The sequence below is a fragment of the Phalacrocorax aristotelis genome, chromosome 18 (genome assembly GCF_949628215.1).
Source record: "Phalacrocorax aristotelis chromosome 18, bGulAri2.1, whole genome shotgun sequence".
Lineage (NCBI taxonomy): Eukaryota > Metazoa > Chordata > Aves > Suliformes > Phalacrocoracidae > Phalacrocorax > Phalacrocorax aristotelis.
The window spans coordinates 11,871,375-11,889,556 of record NC_134293.1 but is presented as its reverse complement, the minus strand read 5'-3'; the positions used below and the strand labels follow the sequence as shown (position 1 = coordinate 11,889,556).

Genomic DNA, 18,182 nt, shown 5'->3' with positions numbered 1-18,182 from the left:
GAGCTCCAGAGGTCCCTCCCAGCCCCCACCAGTCTGGGATTCTGGGATTCTGTTTTCCAAGAGCACTGGTTTAGAAGAAGCATCGTTGATTATTTCTAATTATAAATCCTATAGAAAGTTCTCAGCTTGCAAAAATCAGAGTTTTCCTCTCAGCAGAGCTAATAAAAGTTAAGAGTTGCTCCCTGGTTACTGTCATTACAACAATAAAAAGCCAGAGTAATTGAAAAGTGAACCAGGGAAACTGCCACATTGAAGAGCTATGATAATAGAAGAAATTACCTGGAAACCGAAGCCCAACGCTAAGTCTTGTCTCTGGCTGCACCAAGCTTGAGCCCATTCTGGGCAAACTGCTGTGCTGATACATATCGAATGGAGGACATGCCTCCTGCATGAAAGTACTGCACCGTAGAGCAAAGCAGGAGCAATGACCATATGCTTGACAACAGGCCAAACACTCACTACATGATCCAATGGGGTGATTTTGAACCCCATCTGAGATGGTTCCTCTTCCTAAAAGGCAAAATGACAACAGAACAATAAAAAAATGATTTTTCCCTATATTAGCCTAAAGCTTAAAAGCAGGAGCTGGAGATGCAGCAACAGATGCATATTTGTCAAGAGAACAATTATTTCCCGCTAGATAGATAAACTGGTACAGGAAGACCCAAAACCCACAGGTCATTAATGTTTCCACATTGTTAAGATTCTGTGATAACCTTGGTTGTGTATCCAGGTAGTTTGAAGCAAAGGCACAGGTAACATCACAGTAGACTCTGCAAAAGCCTGTTAGTGGCAATGCTGGTACAAAAGGGAGACCGGCAAAGACTCCTAAGAGCGAGAGGAAAGGAGTAGCATATGTATGTCAAGATAGGCAATGGTGTGTCCTTAGGAGAGTTCTCACACCTGTAATTCTGGAGGCAAACGTGAAGGGATGGGGGGGCTGATCCAGAGATGTTGCTCTTCCATCACAGTCATCTTGGGACATAGTGAGGCAGATCCTGAAGCGTTCAGTCATCTTTTACTCTCCACAAGGACAGGATGCATGCAGCATAGTGGAGGTCCCTTATCCTCAGGGACCCTACCCATGTAAACTCTGTGGGCACTCCCAGTATGTCAGTCTTATGGAGGCTCACATATCGCTGCAGATATATTAAAAAAAGTAAAGAGCAGGTCTTAGAGACACTCTTCTGGGCTGTGAAGCACCCACAAGGGTGAGATCCATCTGGTGATGGGTGAACACAGGTTTTGGACAGCTTCTAGAAAGACTGTTCCCTGAAAGGGGAAAAAACCAACCCATAAACTACAGCAAAAAGGTTTGTATTGGCCTCAAAGAACTGTCCCTGAGCCAAGAACAGGAAGAAAACTCCAACACAGGTAGAACATCACACCCTGATGAGACGGGATGGGGTAACCACGTGCAGGTGGGCTGCTTCTGTTTATATGCCGTGACCATTAGGATGAAGTTACAGGTTTGGCATATGGGTGGATCAGGAAAATGCTGGGGCTCAAGTTCAGGTTTGAGTTTCCCCAGGACAAAGACCCCAGAGGAATGCAGGGTTGGCGGTAGGTGAGAAATCATTTTACCTTCATGGCACTGGTGTGTTAGCAGCGCTGCAGGAAGACGACTGGGAGGGCTGCAAACCCTGCGCAGCCTCAAGGCACCCTGTGAACCCCCACTAACAACACATCCTGACACTCCTAAAAGGCAACCATTTGAATTAATCCCCATTTCCACACCTCTAGTTGCCAAGAGAAACGCTTTTTATAATCATGCCGGTTGTGAAGTACACAGCTGCTCAATTTTACTTGCTCTTTTAACCATAAAGAAAGCAGAATACGGACAGCGAGATTTCCTCATGGGCAACAAAGCAGGCTGGAAATTTGTGACTAAATGCTGGGGGGATTTACAATCCAGCTTTGAACTGTGCAACAAGGAGCCACTGGTGACAATTGTGTGCTCGCTATTTTTAGCTGCGCAGCATGAATGAAGAACCCCTGAGGAACAAGGACAGCAGCAAAACCACCAGACTTGCTTTTCGGATAACTCCTCTGGGGCAAACCCAAGAACTTTGGCTTTTGCCCCTACTGTCCACTTTTCTGCAGATTTTCTGCACCAGGTTTTTGATTGTTGCGGGAAATAAACAAATAAATAGAATTGTAGAAATCAGCACTTCTAAGGATAGATGAATAAATATATATGTATGTGTGCAAGTCTGCTGATACACACACAGAGACACATAAATATTTCAGAGTCCAGATCTAATCAAAGTGCATTTATTTTTCTTAGTTAACTACTTTGAGGATTAATGATTTTGCATCCGTGTGATGAGGTGCGCAGCCGTGGTCAGGGACGATGACCTTAGATAACACACCTAGCAGCTCAGAACTGATAAGGTTTGTCCTGTCCTTATCAGGCTGGGGGGAAAGGAGTGGGGAATTTCTTGCTGCATTATTTCCAAAACGCCAGCTATGCAATCTGATCACACGCTCTCAGTTGCAGAAGCAGGCACAAGTTTGCGTTGCCTTTCCTCCACTACAGCGTTAAGCCAGAGTTGTTTGGCCTTTCTGAGGTTTCTCGAAAGTGGGTAGTTTAGAAGAGGGTGTACAAGTCCTGGTGCTCACTGGTTGCTGTAGGCAAGCCTCTGTTTTGGGTTGTAAGGCCTGAGAATTCAAGGCGCTGTTCACAGGTTGATCGTCTGCAGCACAGGGGGAGACTCGGGGTGACTCGGAGCATTTCCATCCTTCTTTATTGACTGCACAGATGACTCAGAGAGAATGGTCTCCTCACCTGGTACTGCAAGTCAGCCAGTATGAATGCTCGCTCTTCTATATCATTAGCTGATATTAATACCACAAACTTTACACATGTGCAAAGTTCCTCTGCTGGAATACGTTCATTTCTACATATACTGCAGGAACCATCTGTTCTAATATCTGGTGTACGTAAGAACGTTTACCTACTGGATCTACAGCAGAAGTCAGCTAAGAGGGAAATGTTCTCTGCTTGTGCTCACCACGCAGACACAACTGGAGAATTAGAAGGAAAAAGGGGACAGGTTCAAGGCTGTGGCTCGTGCCAAGGTGTAAGAGCTGCCAGAGAAGTCTCTTGGGGTTTTATCTCTGTTGAGATGGCCAGGATTGCTGCATCTCCAGCCTGGAAGACCATCCCTCACATAGGGCTGTGTTCCTGTACTGCCCTACCAGCATTAAGTAAGCTGGCAAGAGCTCTAACAACATCCCTTGCCAATATTCACGCTGTTAGTGATAAATTAATCCAAAAGAGCAAAATTTGCAAAGTTATATTGAGATGTTGAAATGAGGTTGAAAAAAAAACACAAGTAGGGAACTGTGTCGTGCCCACATGCCTGTCTTCCTCCTAGTACTATGCTTGTTACCAGTGGCTGAGTCTAACTTGGCTCTCTTCCCACAGTTCGACATGCAGAGGATAACACTGGAAGAGCTGAAACACATCCTCTACCATGCCTTCCGGGACCACTTAACGATGAAGGACATCGAAAACATCATTATCAATGAAGAGGAGAGTTTAAATGAAAATTCTGGCAACTGCCAAACAGAGTTTGAAGGTAAGAGAGAAAGTTTCTGTGTTTCTGCACAATTTTTCTCTTCCTGCTTTGTCTGTAAAACTCGGTCTGATCCATGGCATGCAGTGGGCAAGCATGGCGTTAGCATGGAGTTATTTTAGAGAAAGTAGCAATGACACATTTAAAGAGATCAAGAGCTGCCATTAGCCTTCTTCCATGTGGTCTAAGTAAAGCTGATCCTGTTTCAGGCAAGGGGATGAACTAGTGTGTGCTTTGCCTTATGGCCTTCCTTCTTCTGGTGGGATTCAGGCAGATGGATGTGCAGCCCATGCTGAGGTCAGTGTCTAACACAGACTGAATTTCCTTACAGAAATATACATATCTCTCTCAGCCTATCATGGAAAGATTTTATCAGCACTAGGTCCTGCTCTGTTAGGGTCCACCAGTTTTCTGTTGTCTTTCCACAAACAGAAAACATCTGCTCTGAGCTTACAGGGGACAGCTGAGGAGAGTCCTCTCTCTGCATTGAAACACCAGCAGCAAGCAGAGACAGTGCATCTGCACCCTGCTGCCCTGCACACCTCTTGTTTGGTGCTGCCGGGACCATGGCTGTAGAGCTGCAATATGCTACACCTCGGGACAGCTCATTTCAACACATGTGAGTGTGTCTGCAAGATCAAGGTCTAAGCAATCCTCAGAGGTAGCTAGAGAAAGGGAAACATGTTGCTTCGGCAGCTGTTGCTTAACACAGCATCCTCTCAGCTGTGCCACAAGACCACTGAGTAAGTGATCAGCAGCTGGGACCAGACACAACCTCAACTTTAACAGTGGATTTTGCACTTTGAATGGAGATAATCACAGAATCACGGAATCCCAGGTTGGGAGGGACCTCAGGGATCATCTAGCCCAACCTTTCTGGGAAGAGCCCAGCCTAGACAAGATGGCCCAGCACCCTGCCCAGACGACTCTTGACGGTGTCCAACATGGCCGAGCCAACCCCTTCCCTGGGGAGATTATTCCAACGGTGACTGGCCTCACTGTGAAAAACTTCCCTCTTGTGTCCAATCGGAATCTCCCCAAGGGCAACTTGTGTCCATCCCCCCTTGTCCTCTCCATGGGACTGTGTGTAAAAAGGGAGTCTTCATCTTTGTAGCTGCCCCTTAAGTCCTGGTACATGGTGATGAGATCTCCTCTGAGCCTCCTTTTCTCAAGGCTGAACAAACCCAGCTCTCCCAGCCTAGCCCTGTATGGCAGCTTCCCTGTCCTCTGATCATCCCGGTGGCCCTTCTCTGGGCCCCTTCCAGCCTGGCCACATCCTTTTTGTACAGCGGGGACCAGAACTGCACACAGCGCTCCAGGTGTGGCCTGACCAGCGCTGAGTAGAGCAGGATGATGACTTCTTTCTCTCTGCTGGCGATGCCCTTTTTGGATGCAGCCCAGCACCCTGTTGGCCTCTTGGCCGCAGCAGCCACTGTTTGCTCATGTTGAGCTTCATGTCCACCAGGACCCGCAGGTCCCTTCCTACAGAGCTGCTCTCCAGCCAGGTGGATCCCAGTCTGGGCTGCAAATGGATGGAGATAACAGTCCCCTTTTTAATTCACCTTGGGAGAAGGATTTTCTTGGCTAGAGGAACATGTGCTGCTCTGAAGCATTACTGGTTGGAACAACTAAACAGACACAAATAATGCAGAGAAGTCCGGGGAGATACCTACAGAGAATCTCGGAGTTTGTGCGCATCACCTGGGGGGAGCTACTGCGCTTTCCCACTCACAGCAATGCCAGTTTATATAGGCCATTTTGGAGGAAATCCTGATACTCTGAGGGGTCAAATAACCTCTGAAAGGGCACCACGCAGAGACGCTGAAGTGTCTTTAAAGCAAAGCAAAGGATGAAAATATTAGTGCAACTCTTAGCCTGGCTAATTAATAGGATTCAGAAGCTATATACAGCACACTCACCCTCTGCTAAATACTGCAGAAAAGATGTAGAAGAGCACAGCTGAATTTTAAAAAGCCTGCAGGAGGAAGGCAAGCAGCAACATTCTTCGAATCAAGCCAAGCAACATTTTTTTTTGTTCCTCCTGGAGAGCGGCAGGGAGGAAGAGCTGCTTACTTACATGAATGGAGTTGTTAGTCCCCACTGACCTGCTGATTCAGTGGAGACATGCGCCAGCTGTCACCACAGCGAGAGGCATGCAGACTTCTTTCAGCTTCAGTGCTTGGGTGAACTATCCCTGTCACCAAAAAATAAAAAAGGGTCCGAAAACCTAAATGCTCAGCATCTCATTTTGGAAGTCCCAGCTTCCAAAAGTACAGCAAGAACAGCTTTTCTCGTGGGATGTTGGCATTTCTGGTGCTAGGCAGAACCTAGAAGCAAAACAGACCCTTTTTTAGATGTTGTTAGAAATACACACACACACACGCACAAATCCATCAGAGAATAAAGATCAACTGAACGCTGTCAACAATGATGCAAAGTTTTGCTTCAGGTCCCAAAGGAAGGAGACAGTTCTTGTCCATGGCAGCTCTGACATGAGCTTTTCTCCCAGGAAAGGCAGGCTGAGAGTAGGCTCTGTCCCTGCAGCACTCTGGGCTGGACATGACATTACCTGAATGCCCTACTTGTGCCCCGGTGTTTCCATTTCCCAAAGACTAAGATCCCTACAGGGCTCAAAAGCAGGAATTATAGGGCCTCATGGCATGGGCGAATGGCACCGAGGGAGAGCTGTCATGAAGGTTGGACAGCATCTCTGCTTAGCTTTAAATGGCTGTACAGAAGTGTCTCCGTGTAAGCCAGCCAGCCACCCTTTACTTGCTTCTTAATTAGTGGAGTGAAGGAGATGCTTTTTGGGTATAATTCCTCAAGCTTATTTTAGGTGCTACCTTGGGATCGGATGAATTGCACCTTAAAAAGCAACTCTTTCTTTTAACTGTAAAGGTAGCCTAAAGGGACTAGCTTAGAGGCTTACATCTATATTTAATGTACATTTTGTCCACCCCATAGAAATGCCTTTAATTATGGGTAGGAATGAAGCCAAGATGAGCCCTGATGGTTATCACTGAGATTTGGGAATGGGTCCTAAGGGAAGAGACATAGATACTTCCAGTAGTACCTTGCTGAAATGGGGATCTCCACTCACTGCCACCTCACCATCAAAGAGAAGCCCCGAAACCCTTCTCTATCCTGTGGCCAGAGGCATCGCCCTTCTCCACACCTGGGGCTGGCTGGCTCAGCCCAGCTAGATGCTAAAGAGCCCTGTACGGGACACATCGCCATCGGCACAAATATGTACAAATTTCTGCTGTTCTTACAAGTTTTCTATTTTGGCTTCTTGTCATAATAAGGTCTTCACAACTATGTAATATTCTTCCTATATCAACATGGACAATTTACCTTATCTCTCTCCCACACTCATCTACACACAGAACCACACACAGGATTTAAACCAAACACAATATTCACATTATGGTCACGGACAAGTCCAGGATTTTGTTCCGTTCACTCTGAACATGAGAGTCATTTGCAAGATGTCAGATCTAGGCTTACATTACAACTTTCCCTCCTACGCATTTCTAGGGGTTTTCATTTGCCTTATTCCTGATGAAGAGAAAAGCAATGAAAATGCCCAACTCCTCAGTACAAGCAGCCCACACCAGACCTGCCGATAAAGAATACAACCAGAAGGGAGTCACAGTTATGTCTTCAGCCTTTCTTTCAATTTTTATTAATGCTTAGGGCAGGATAACAAAGCTGAGAGCCGAGTGCGTGTTTTTATGAGAAGCGACACAAGAAAATGACAACTGTTTGCCGTGACATTGTACTAACAAAAATTTGTAGTACAAAAATCATTTCTCTGGCAGTTCCCTTTATCCAAATGTTCACGACATTAGGCTTGTGGCAAACAAGAGTGCCAGCTGGTTACGGTGACTGGTGCTGTCTGCCACGGGTGTTTCGTCCTCAGCCCCGATACTCAGGCTAACTGGGTGTACAAGAGCAGCCACAGCTCCCCTCCCTGCTCCCCACCCCAGGCAAGCACTAGGAACATCCACTGTTCAGCTAAGGGCTTGGGAATGAAAAACTGAACCCTTAAAATGAAAATAACTCCATCTACCCAGAGAAAGCCAATATCACTCACCTTTGGCAGGGTTATGACAGAAGACACTATAAACACACTGTAGCTATTCATGTTAGCAAGCCTTTTTCCGCAAGCGAGAAGGCTCTCACCACTTACCCTGACCACCTCAAACGCACCGTGGGCATCATGACCAGCCTGGCAGCCACAGCCAGTGGACTGATGCACCCTGAAATGGGTTGGACCGATTAACCCCATGTCCTGGTGGAGAAGTTATAGCAACAGTAGCTCTGTCTCTGCTGCCTAGTGACACCATGGTGAGTCCTCCTTGCCAGCACGTTCTCTGCATGTTGAGAAGATGAAGGATGTCCCAGTCTCGATTTGCCTTTGCTTCTGGAGATCTCATTTACATTGGATAGCCTGGGGGTTGCTCTCCCCACTAAGAAGGGGCTGGGGCATCTCCGGAGGAGCTTCAGGTTCTGACCATGTTCAACGAACCAGCTCACGTCCAGACTCCTGCACGTCCCATGGGTATTAAAAACTCCTGCTGACAACTAAATGCAAAACAGATTGAGCATCCAAGCAGTGCAACAATGCCAGCTATGGAAGCCAGCAGGAAAAAGCACAGATGCCATGCTCAGGAAAGGATCTATGAATTTGGAGAAAGGAGACAACTGAGGGCAAACGCTCACCAGTTACCAGGGACAGGCTTCATATTTAAGAGGGTAATTCACAGGGCAGCACATCGTCTTGTTCACAGTGAAGAAAGTCAGTAATTTTGCCTTCTTTGTCTCCCTGTGGATGGTGAGGGGGCAGAGGAACTGTAATACTCATCTTCTCGCTGGAGTAATTCCTGCTGAGCCCCAAAAACCAGCAGGAGGGTCTCTGTGGGTCTCAACACCTCTACATTTCAGCACAGAACTTTCCCCTTTCTTCTGAAGTCATTCGGTAGGTTACTTGGTTATTTGGTGCACCTTCAGTTGGTAAAGAACAATAACAATGACTTACCTGGATTCTGCTGCTCTAAAACCCTGTTTTCACTTGATGACAGAAGACTATAGTTCCATTCAGGAACACTTCTGCAAGAAACACTGAGCAAGTTTTACTCTCTCCCTTTGAAAAGGAGAGTTGCCACCACAAAAAGCCTCGGCCAGTCTTTGACTGCTGCTCCCCGTCACTGCAATCGGCATCAGAGCCCCTCACTGAACAGCAACGCTGACTGTGATGGCTCACGTCACTGTTCTGTCTGCTGGCTGGGAGTGTTGTCAAAGTACAGAAATAATAGAAAAAGAAATAAAGAAATAACTAAAGCTTCAATTCAACAAGCTTTTCAAAGCGCCAGAGCATCATGCACAAAACCAAGGCACCACAGTATTGATTCTATGTGCTTTGTAAAAGCGAGCGAAGGAATCAAGGAGTAGAGCAGTGCAAGCAGAAAGCAGGTAATTTAGGACAGCTGCTGTCAGGGGAATTTCACTTTCTGCACAGAACATAGCAAGTCCCTCGGAGCGCTGGTAGTGCAGTGTTTCCCTGCCCTGGGTGCTCTGGCTCAAAGAGCTGACTAGTGAGGGCTGCTTGTGCCCCCGGCGCTGGGCCGATGCTGGGGGACCACATGGGAGCTGAGATTAGGACACAGGCACTGCTAATTCCTGGCCAGAGGAGGTAAGGGGGGGGGTGAAACAAGTGTTCAAATGCAGCATCCAACGCTCCCCACTCTCCCTGAGACAAGGTTCAAGCCTGGATCAGAACAAGGTTTTTTTCCATATATTCTAAAAACATTCTCCTGGACTTTTCCAAACATGGGCACTTGGACCCTAGTGGCATTTTAGGTTTATTGTAATTCTGAGCTGTCTGAAAGTCTTCCATCGTCCCAAGTCTGTCCAGTAGAAAAAGGCGATGGGTACCTCCCTTCTCAGGCCAAAACAAGGCCATACGTTACTGCCCATAGCAGCAGCGCAGAACTATTCAGTCGGTGCATGAGGACCTTCCAGCTTGCTGTGATTATCTCAGGAGACCTTCAAAGCTTTTTCAAACAGATTAATCATCACAGTACCCCAGTACCACATATTGTTTTTATATTCATAAGTAGGAAGGCTGAGACCGAGACGGGAACCGGATTTAGCAAGTCACAGCATGAATCCTTGTTGATGTACTTAAAAAAAATAATTAAAATTAAATAAAATAAGTCAAATGCTAAAAATCCCAACTCTGTCTGCATTTTAACTGCCAGAAATGACTCTCACCTCTTTTGACAATAATTCTGCAAGCATCCCTTTGAAAAGGTTCTTAATAAGTCTGATTTTGCTTAGGCACAGAAAACTTAGAGGTAGTTTGGAAAAATTACTAACGCCCTGTGCATATTCATTAGAACTATCACAGTGAGTTTTTAAGTGTTGTCAGGGAGCACATCTTGAACGTCTGCTCATTCCCAGTTGGCTGGGGTGAGTCTAAGGGACTCACAGAAGACCAATATTAAAGAACTTTAGAGAGAACTTAATAAAGAGATTAAAAGAAATACACAGATAAACCAAAACACACCTGCAAGCATTTGAAGGGTTTAAAAGCCAAGACGCCAGAGAAAGGACTTCCTGCGGTATGAGAGGGTTGTTTATTAGGAATGTTGGTTTGGAAGCAATGAAAGGTAAGGTGGATTATGTGGAAATGTCCCAGCAGGGACAGGTAAGACTTGCCTGGCGCAGGGGATCTCGGAGGTCTGGACTAGAGGGTTATGCCAGGGTAACCATCAGAGGCGAAGGAGGATTTCTGAGCCCAGCTGATCCTGGTGGAAAGCAAAAACATTACTTTGGCCAAACATCTCATCTTTCCCCTGTCTCCCCTGCAGTGCACGCCCAGAAGCAGAACAGACAGACCTGCGTACGAAAGAGCCTTATCTGCGCATTTGCCATGGCCTTTATTATAAGTGTGATGTTGATTGCAGCCAACCAGATCCTGCGAAGCGGCATGGAGTAGCCTCTCACCATGACACTGTGACCCAAACTGACCATGCATGCGCATGCCACCGGGTGAACTTCCCCCGAACCGACTCTCACACGGCAAAGAGACAGAGGCGGGCAGATAAAGCACCATTCGACAAGGAGCCTGAGGCCAGCAGCGTAATGTGTCTTGTGAATCAACTACATCCTTTGGCAGGGACATAAAAGGGCTGTCTTAATGCTTTAAAGGTTTTGTTTCCTAATGCAATAAAAAAAAAATATACAGGAGTCCCGAATTATTGCTTCAAAACAGCAATGGTAACTTGGAAGAAACTTTCATCCAGGAGCCTGTTTTGCAGTTTTAAGGAAGCGCAGCCTCATGACTCACTGCAGCGGGGCTGCCTTTTAATCTAGGGGCCGACTGACTATTCCGCATAGCTCTCCGCTGGGCCCACATTCCCAGGAAGTTGATCGTAGCATTGCCAGAAGCAAGTTCTCTTTGTTTTATTTCATGTACTCCAGCTTCACCTTCTTTTTCCCTTATGACCATGCCTTTGCGTTTACGGCATTAGAGGGGAGCTAGAGATCCTTGTACAGTATTTTCAGAGTAAAAAAGAGGAGAATTTGCCAGCGTCATACAAAATTTCTATTTTTGCTTCGTAAACACCACCTTTGGCACAAGACTGTGGGGTAGCATGAGTCCATTCGCCATTTTTTCCCAACTGTGAATCAGGGCTTGAGAAGCACCACCCATTTTCACATATGGGCATTTCTGAGATTTGTGCAGTCTTCCAACCAACTCTGCAACCACCAGCGCCAACTAAAACTCACTCTATTTGGTCCCGTCTGCATATTCAACAACATTTGTTTTCCAGTAGTTTTGCCCTTCTATATTGGTCTTCAATAACCTTATTTGAGATGAAAATAATGAGGAAAGCTTAGAAAAAGCTTTCCTCCCCTCTCCTTGCCTGCACAATTTGTATTTATTTATTTATTTATGTGCCCTGGTTGTAATCTGAAGTGAAACTTCGCTGTCAGACACCTTCTCGTGGGAGAGGTTGTATTTTCGCCTACATGGTAGTGTGTGGTTTTGACCAGCCAGCTGCTCTGGTCCCAGGAGCCATCCTGCCATCAGCACCACCATCCCATGGGCAGGCTCCAAAGGCGACTAGCTGAAAAGCAGACTGCAGCGAGAGAAGGAGGAATCAAACTAGAGCCTACTGCCATATGTTACGTAGTGCATCAGATTTTCAGATCTTGCAAGTGTTAGTTATTTTTCCTGGAAGAGATTTTAATGAGCAGCAAGAAGATGGAGCGATGCAGACTAGAGACACAACATGTCCCATGGAAAGCACAAAGCCTGGGCAAGCCTGGAGCCAGGATTACATCAGAAAGCATTTTTCCTTTTAAACTTGACACAAAGCCTTGCATTTACTTGCGGATGAACTCTGCACGTATGTGTCACCCCAGGTGAGATCTGGTTTCCTCGCCCTCACGGGAGAAGTTTCCCAGCCAGTGCTCATGGAGCCAGCGTGGGGAGCACTCCCAGGGAGGTCCACGGAGGCACCCGGGCATTGGAGTTGCGGTGGCTTCGTGAGGCCGAATGGGCGAGTTCCAGAAACACCAAGGAACAGCAAGGCCTTGCTCCTGCAAATGTAGATGAGTGTTTCCTATGTCATGAGAGGGGAGCAGGATGGCTCCCCAAGGGATTGCAAACCACAGGCTTCCCTCATCCTACACAGCAGCCATCAACCTAAGCCTGGATGTGTCCCAAAGACTCGTTTCAGGTCTTTCTTTGATTACAAGTTCAACTGATAACATTTAACCTGTATTTTTTAGTAGCCTAATTTAAAAAATCTGCTTCTCATTTTTCCGTCTCCCATCACCCCTTTAAACTCATGTCACCGCTTTGGATTTTGCCTTTATGTTTGTGTCTCAGTCGCCCACCTCCACATCATTGCCATTTGCCTGGTGCCTCCCCTCCATCATCAAAGACAACAGCCATCTTTTCCAGAGCAGCTGAGTTACTTTTTTCTGCCTTTCACAAATACACACTGTATTTCTGTTCTGCTGTGACTAATAGAGGTCAACCGCAAAATATTCCGCAAAAAATTGCTGTCTCTCCCAGAAGATGGAGAGATTTATGTTTGCTATAGGGCAGCAGCAGACTTCAAACCAACGGTAGAAAAATCTCAGGCAGGCTCTGAGTGTGAGATTCACACCGCTGGGGAGCCAAGGCACGCTCCCAGCTCTTGCTGCAGTGGACATTACAGATAATGAGCGCTGAGATTATTTTAAGGAAACTGTCATCCACATTTTTAGGTATCAGGGCCATGTGAAAATGTGGCAATGGCAGAAAAAAAGAGTCTAAATATCACTTGCCACTGAGTAATACTTTTTTTTTCCCCCGGGACTGTGTGGGAATGAACACGGGCAGCAGGGGCAGATGGAGATGGAGAGGAGAGGTGGAAACCAACCCATGAGCCCTGCTCAGCAACAGCAGAACCATGGGGCAGAGTGGTGCCTCTTTGCTGAGCCCAGAAACACAAGCTAAAACACATAGACCAGGCATTTCTCCGCATTGTTCTCACTTGACAGCTAATACCAGGCAGACTTCAATTATAACAGCTACCTTACGGGCAAGGTGATCTTTTGCATTCCTTTAAGCCTTCTGGAAGGCTCCATAATTTCTACATGCATGCTCCATAAAAACCTTTGTAAATAGAGTAATTTTTCAATACAATTCTTCACCTTGAAGCTCCATTCATAAAACCAAACCTGTACTTAATATATCAGTAAAAGCCATAGCCTGGTGTCAGTAGAGTTCATTGCAAAACTCCCCACTGATTTTACTGGGTACAGGATTGGGGGCGGCAGTGGGTTTGCTTTTTCTGTAGGGAACCCAATTTATCCATTGCGACTCAGTGTCATGTCTTGCCAGAGGTCTCTTATTCCTTCCTAGAACGGCCTTTCTCCATCTAAAGCCATCTTGAAGAGATCCCTTCCTTAATCAGTCAGGCTCTTCTGGTAGCTAGTGGCAATGCAGGATGGAGCAGGCCGAGCCATTTCATCCTTTCCTCTCCCCACAACCTTTCTACCAACACCTTCCCAGCCTTCCCAGCCAGCAGCACAGGACCTGTGTCTCTTACCTGTCTCCCTGGCCCTATTTATGTAACATCCATTTAGCTTTTTTTTTTCCTTCCACACAACAAGTCAAAAAAAGGGGGGGTTTGTTGCTTTTACAGACAGTAGGTAAAAATAGAGCAGTAAAATTTTGATTGGAACCTGATGGCAAAATCTTAGGGGGAAGAAAGTAGAAGAATGAAAGAAATAAAAATAAAAAAAAACCCCACACCCCATACTTCAAGAAAAAAAAACCTATTTAAGTGTTAATTAACATACTTTAAAAAATGCCCAGACTGCAGCAGTGCTAGGTAGAGCTGTCAGAAAAAGCACTAAACTTATGCTCTTGCCAGTTACATGAGAATTTAAGTGTCTTTTCAGCACTGCAATTCTGTACGAAAAGGATATTGCTATGGCAACCCTCGCTGTTCGTGACATGTGTGCCACCGTGTCGGAGCAACGCGCAGCAATTGCAGACACGCTCCCAGCCAAACCAAGGATGGACAAACAGCTCCCAGCAGCCCAGGACAGCATTTCAGCTCTTGAATTAGCAAATTATTAGCAAAATTGTGAGGACCCCAAAGACAACTCTGCTGGCTTAGCCACAAAATTGTGTGCAATTAAACAGATTGACATGCAGGGAAGGCTTTGAGATGGACATGATTATTTTAGCTTGAGAGAAGCTTTGGTTTGGTTTGGGAGCAAATGAAATCAGGGCAGCGTAAGCAGTGCTCAACACAGGCTGTCCTGTCCTTGTTCAGGACACTTTGGGCAGGTCCTTCATGTAGGGATCGACCTCTGGTAGGAAGGACTTGGGTTACTGCTCCCACAGAGCACTGGGCTGCATCACTGATAACCATTGACTATGACTTTAACCATTGGCTTTAACTTCGAAGGCAAATCCTGATTTTCTGCTCCTGGAGAAGCCAATGGAGGGAATGGCAGGCACGTGGCATGCTGAAATACTTTGGAAGCCATAGGGAAATTAATTCCAGCAAAAACTGCTGGAAGAACATTGCTTACCTGTCAGGTCCAAAGCCATACCATAAGGTTATCTGTGAAGAAAATCACAGCTGAGGAGTCACCAGGCAGCACAAGTGCACCGTGTTGGTGGCAGTGGCTCTGGGGCACAAGCTCCTGCCCACGACAGGCTGTGCCACCTAAGGACTTCAGTGGGGCCTGACCCACTTGATGAGTCCACCACTGAGCAGTAATTTCTAATTGAAGCAATATCAACAGAAATTTAAAGAATTAAATTGCGTGGGAAACTGGGAAAAATTGGTTTTTGTTAGTGGGCGGTTGGTCCTCATGCTGTTGGAGGCCATACAGGATAAAAGAGAGTTGAAAAGCAAAAGTAATTATTTTTCATGTTTAATGGGTACCCACAAATATGCCAGTTACTGTTAGCAGACACCCTGTCCTGGTGAAGGTGCTCACAGAACCCCAGGACAAGGGTCATCTGTGAGCAGAAGGGTGGGAGGTGGTAGGAGACCCAGCACCTGCCTCTGCTCCCAGGTGAGCTAGAGCTGAATATTTGGGTATCATCTGGTGGAGAGGTTTCATAAGGCCTATTCAGTGGTTATTGGGAGCTCATATGTTGGATATGGTGCATTGGTAGGGCTGGATGTTGGTTGATTTTGGGAGACTTCTGGCAACTTTGTAAAAGAAAAGATACATACATATCTTTGTAAGTTGGGGCCAATGGGCCCAAACCCAAATGGGGTTTTTTTTTTGGTCCTTCTCCCATAAGAAATAGAATAGCAAGCAAGCAAATCAAGAAAAGATAGGAAGCATTCCCAAGGATGCTCCGCTGGATGGCTGAAGTCTGACAGACCTGGATGAGCAAAGTACCTACTGGCAAACACTTTTTTCCATGGCAAGCACAGGAATATTATTTCACAAAACCACGCTGCATCTTTCTGCCTGCTGCAGAAGGCCAAAACATCTCCTGGGACACCCAGAGGACTGTGATGGCCATCCAGGGACCAGTGCTGGCTCTGCTCGAGGTGACACATTGCTTTGCAAGGTACCTGGTACAAGAAGAATCTCTGCTTTTTCCATGACAGACTCTCTCCCCCTACACTGCAAGCACGTGCATGGAGCAAGCAGCACTGCAAAGGGCTGTCATCACACAAAAGCAAGAGGTGCACAGTCCCGACTCAGACTTAGATCTGCAAGGACAGAAGCAGTAGGAGGAATACATTAAGATCACTAAGAATGAAGTTCCCTATTTTATCCAACTGTGTAATAAATTATTTAGTTTCTGCTTTATGGATGATTATTTGAAAGAAGAAAAACCAACTCTTCTAAAATGAAAATCTGATGAAGTATCTTTTTTCTTGGCTCTGAATCATGCTTACATTCCACAGAAGAAGACGTACCGAACTTGCTGGTTTTCAATCTATTATTTTACTGTACTGTGTTCTGACAGTGCAATTATATTTCCCTGGCATCACTTAAAACCTGTTACTTTCCCAAGAATTTAATACAGAAAAGGAAAAGGCTCACAACATTTTCATCTCCATATATTGTTCGTTGTTGTCAGGACTGGATCTTGTTTTACTCTGGTTCAAGTAGGACATTTTAGGCAGCTCTAGGAACTGTAGAAGCCTCACCAAGAGCAAGATGGACAGAAAATGTGACAACATTTTAATTGGAATTGGACTCCACTCTGTCCTCTCTAGTGGCAAAAGTCTGAAAAACTGCTTCACTTTGGCATCTTCACTAGGAAAGAAGTTTGGCCTCAGAAGCAAGGAGAAGAGGGAGAAAGGAGACAAAGGAAATAATCTGGATCTTAAGATCAGTAATTCACAATTTGAGGATGAAAATACCATAGGGGATTTTTTTTTTTTAATATTTTGTCAAGACAGACCAAAATACTTTGTAGCCTTGAAGAGCATTTCTAACTTAAATTGCCATTTTCCAAATAATTACTTTCTACAGATGTTCATGGCCAGTCTTTGCCAGCGTCATAAGCAGCTTCAAACCCTGCTATTTTTACAATGCCTTAGGTGAGATCCATATTACAACTTTCTTTTATCAGCTGGTCTTCTGTCTTCATCAGCCAACAAGTAGACATTTGAGCAACCCATTTGAAGCTGTTGAGCTTGCTCTAGTAGCCACCTCTCTGGCCCTACCAGCACTCAAGCATGTCTTGTCTCTCTAGTAAGCAGTCCTGGTAAACCCAAACCATACAGCTGATGTGTTTGCAGCATCAGGCCCCTGGGGTTGCATTTGACATCAATCTTCCAGTACATGCCTCTGTAGTCATATTGCACCAACCCGAGACCGTATTACGTTTCCTACCACCTCTTTCAGGGGAGCCAAAGTTATTTCAGCTTCATGCAGCAGCTCTTGTTCTCTCAGATTTTAATTGGGATGGTGGGTGGAAGAGATATTAAGTTCTTCACGGACTCCAGGGTAAATCAGAAGTAACTCATTAGAGTTAATTGACTTAAACTGGAATAAGCCCAGAATCCATCCTGATGCCATTTAATCCATACTAGGTTCTAAGTAATCAATGCCTCCTGATTCATCTCTAGGAAGTTCTTCACTAATACGTGCATCTCCTTTTTGTCATCATTTCACCCCTCACTCTTTTCAAGCCATTTTCAAGTTCATTGCTAAACTGACCATTTTTTGCTTGTTAACAAGAGACATGGCATTTCAATTAAAGACGACAACTCACAAAGTCAGCAGCATAATGGTAAAAAACAAAAACAAAAAAAACCTTTGTACAAAATACTGTAAATACTAATATAAATTAACTTGGCATGCAACTTAAACAAATCCTATGTTACTGCAAGTTACCCAAGTGTATAAAGACGTGTATAAAGGAAAACCGAATGCCATATGTATCGGCTGTTTCCTCTAACCAAACACTACTGTAAATATATAATCTGTATAAAAAGATTTTAATTTTACCATTATTTATGCAATAGAAATAAAGTTTTTTTTCTTTTGATGAGGGATGAAGTTTCTTTTTTTTCCTCATTTTGGAGGACTCATTGATATTTATTCATGCCCAAGTACAAGAGCAAAAGCTAGATTTGCATAAAATATTAGGACAGAGACCCTTTCTTCCTTCTGAGGGATACATGAACATTTGGGGTTTTTATTTTGCTTTGAAAATAGATTTACATATTTTAAATCCTGTTACTACAGAAAGAGCTCCTGGCTGAATAGATGCCTTGGCTGTTCAGAGCTGGGATCAATCAATGCTTTGAGAGAGGACACAGATGCACAGGACTCGTCAGCATGCCAAGGAGAGGAATTTACCTTCTCTGGAAGTAGAAATCAAAGCCACAACTGGTGTGGTGGGTGGGCGCCACACACAGATCTCAAAGAGAAAGGTCAGACCATGCCGTGTGCTCTTTTATGGCACCGGCTTAAAAACTCAAAACCCCTTTTCATATACCTACCAGAGAGTCTGAGCCTGTTTCTGAGCTCAGATGGGCTCGGGTCCAGTGCATTGCTGCTGGGAAGAAGACGTTGACCACAGGTTTTAATGCT

At 45.4% G+C, this 18,182-nt stretch overlaps 1 protein-coding gene across 2 annotated transcripts in view; it reads left to right on the top strand.

Annotated features, from left to right (window-relative positions):
• CALN1 (calneuron 1) overlaps positions 1 to 17,639 on the top strand; it is a 135,015-nt gene extending 117,376 nt beyond the window's left edge. For both annotated transcript variants that reach the window (XM_075113137.1, XM_075113138.1), the window contains 2 exons: positions 3,431 to 3,584; positions 10,457 to 17,639. In XM_075113137.1, the coding sequence (XP_074969238.1) occupies positions 3,431 to 3,584; positions 10,457 to 10,584 (282 nt within the window). In that variant the 3' untranslated portion in view covers positions 10,585 to 17,639. The remainder of the gene's footprint in view (positions 1 to 3,430; positions 3,585 to 10,456) is intronic.
• The last annotated feature ends 543 nt before the right edge of the window (positions 17,640 to 18,182 follow it).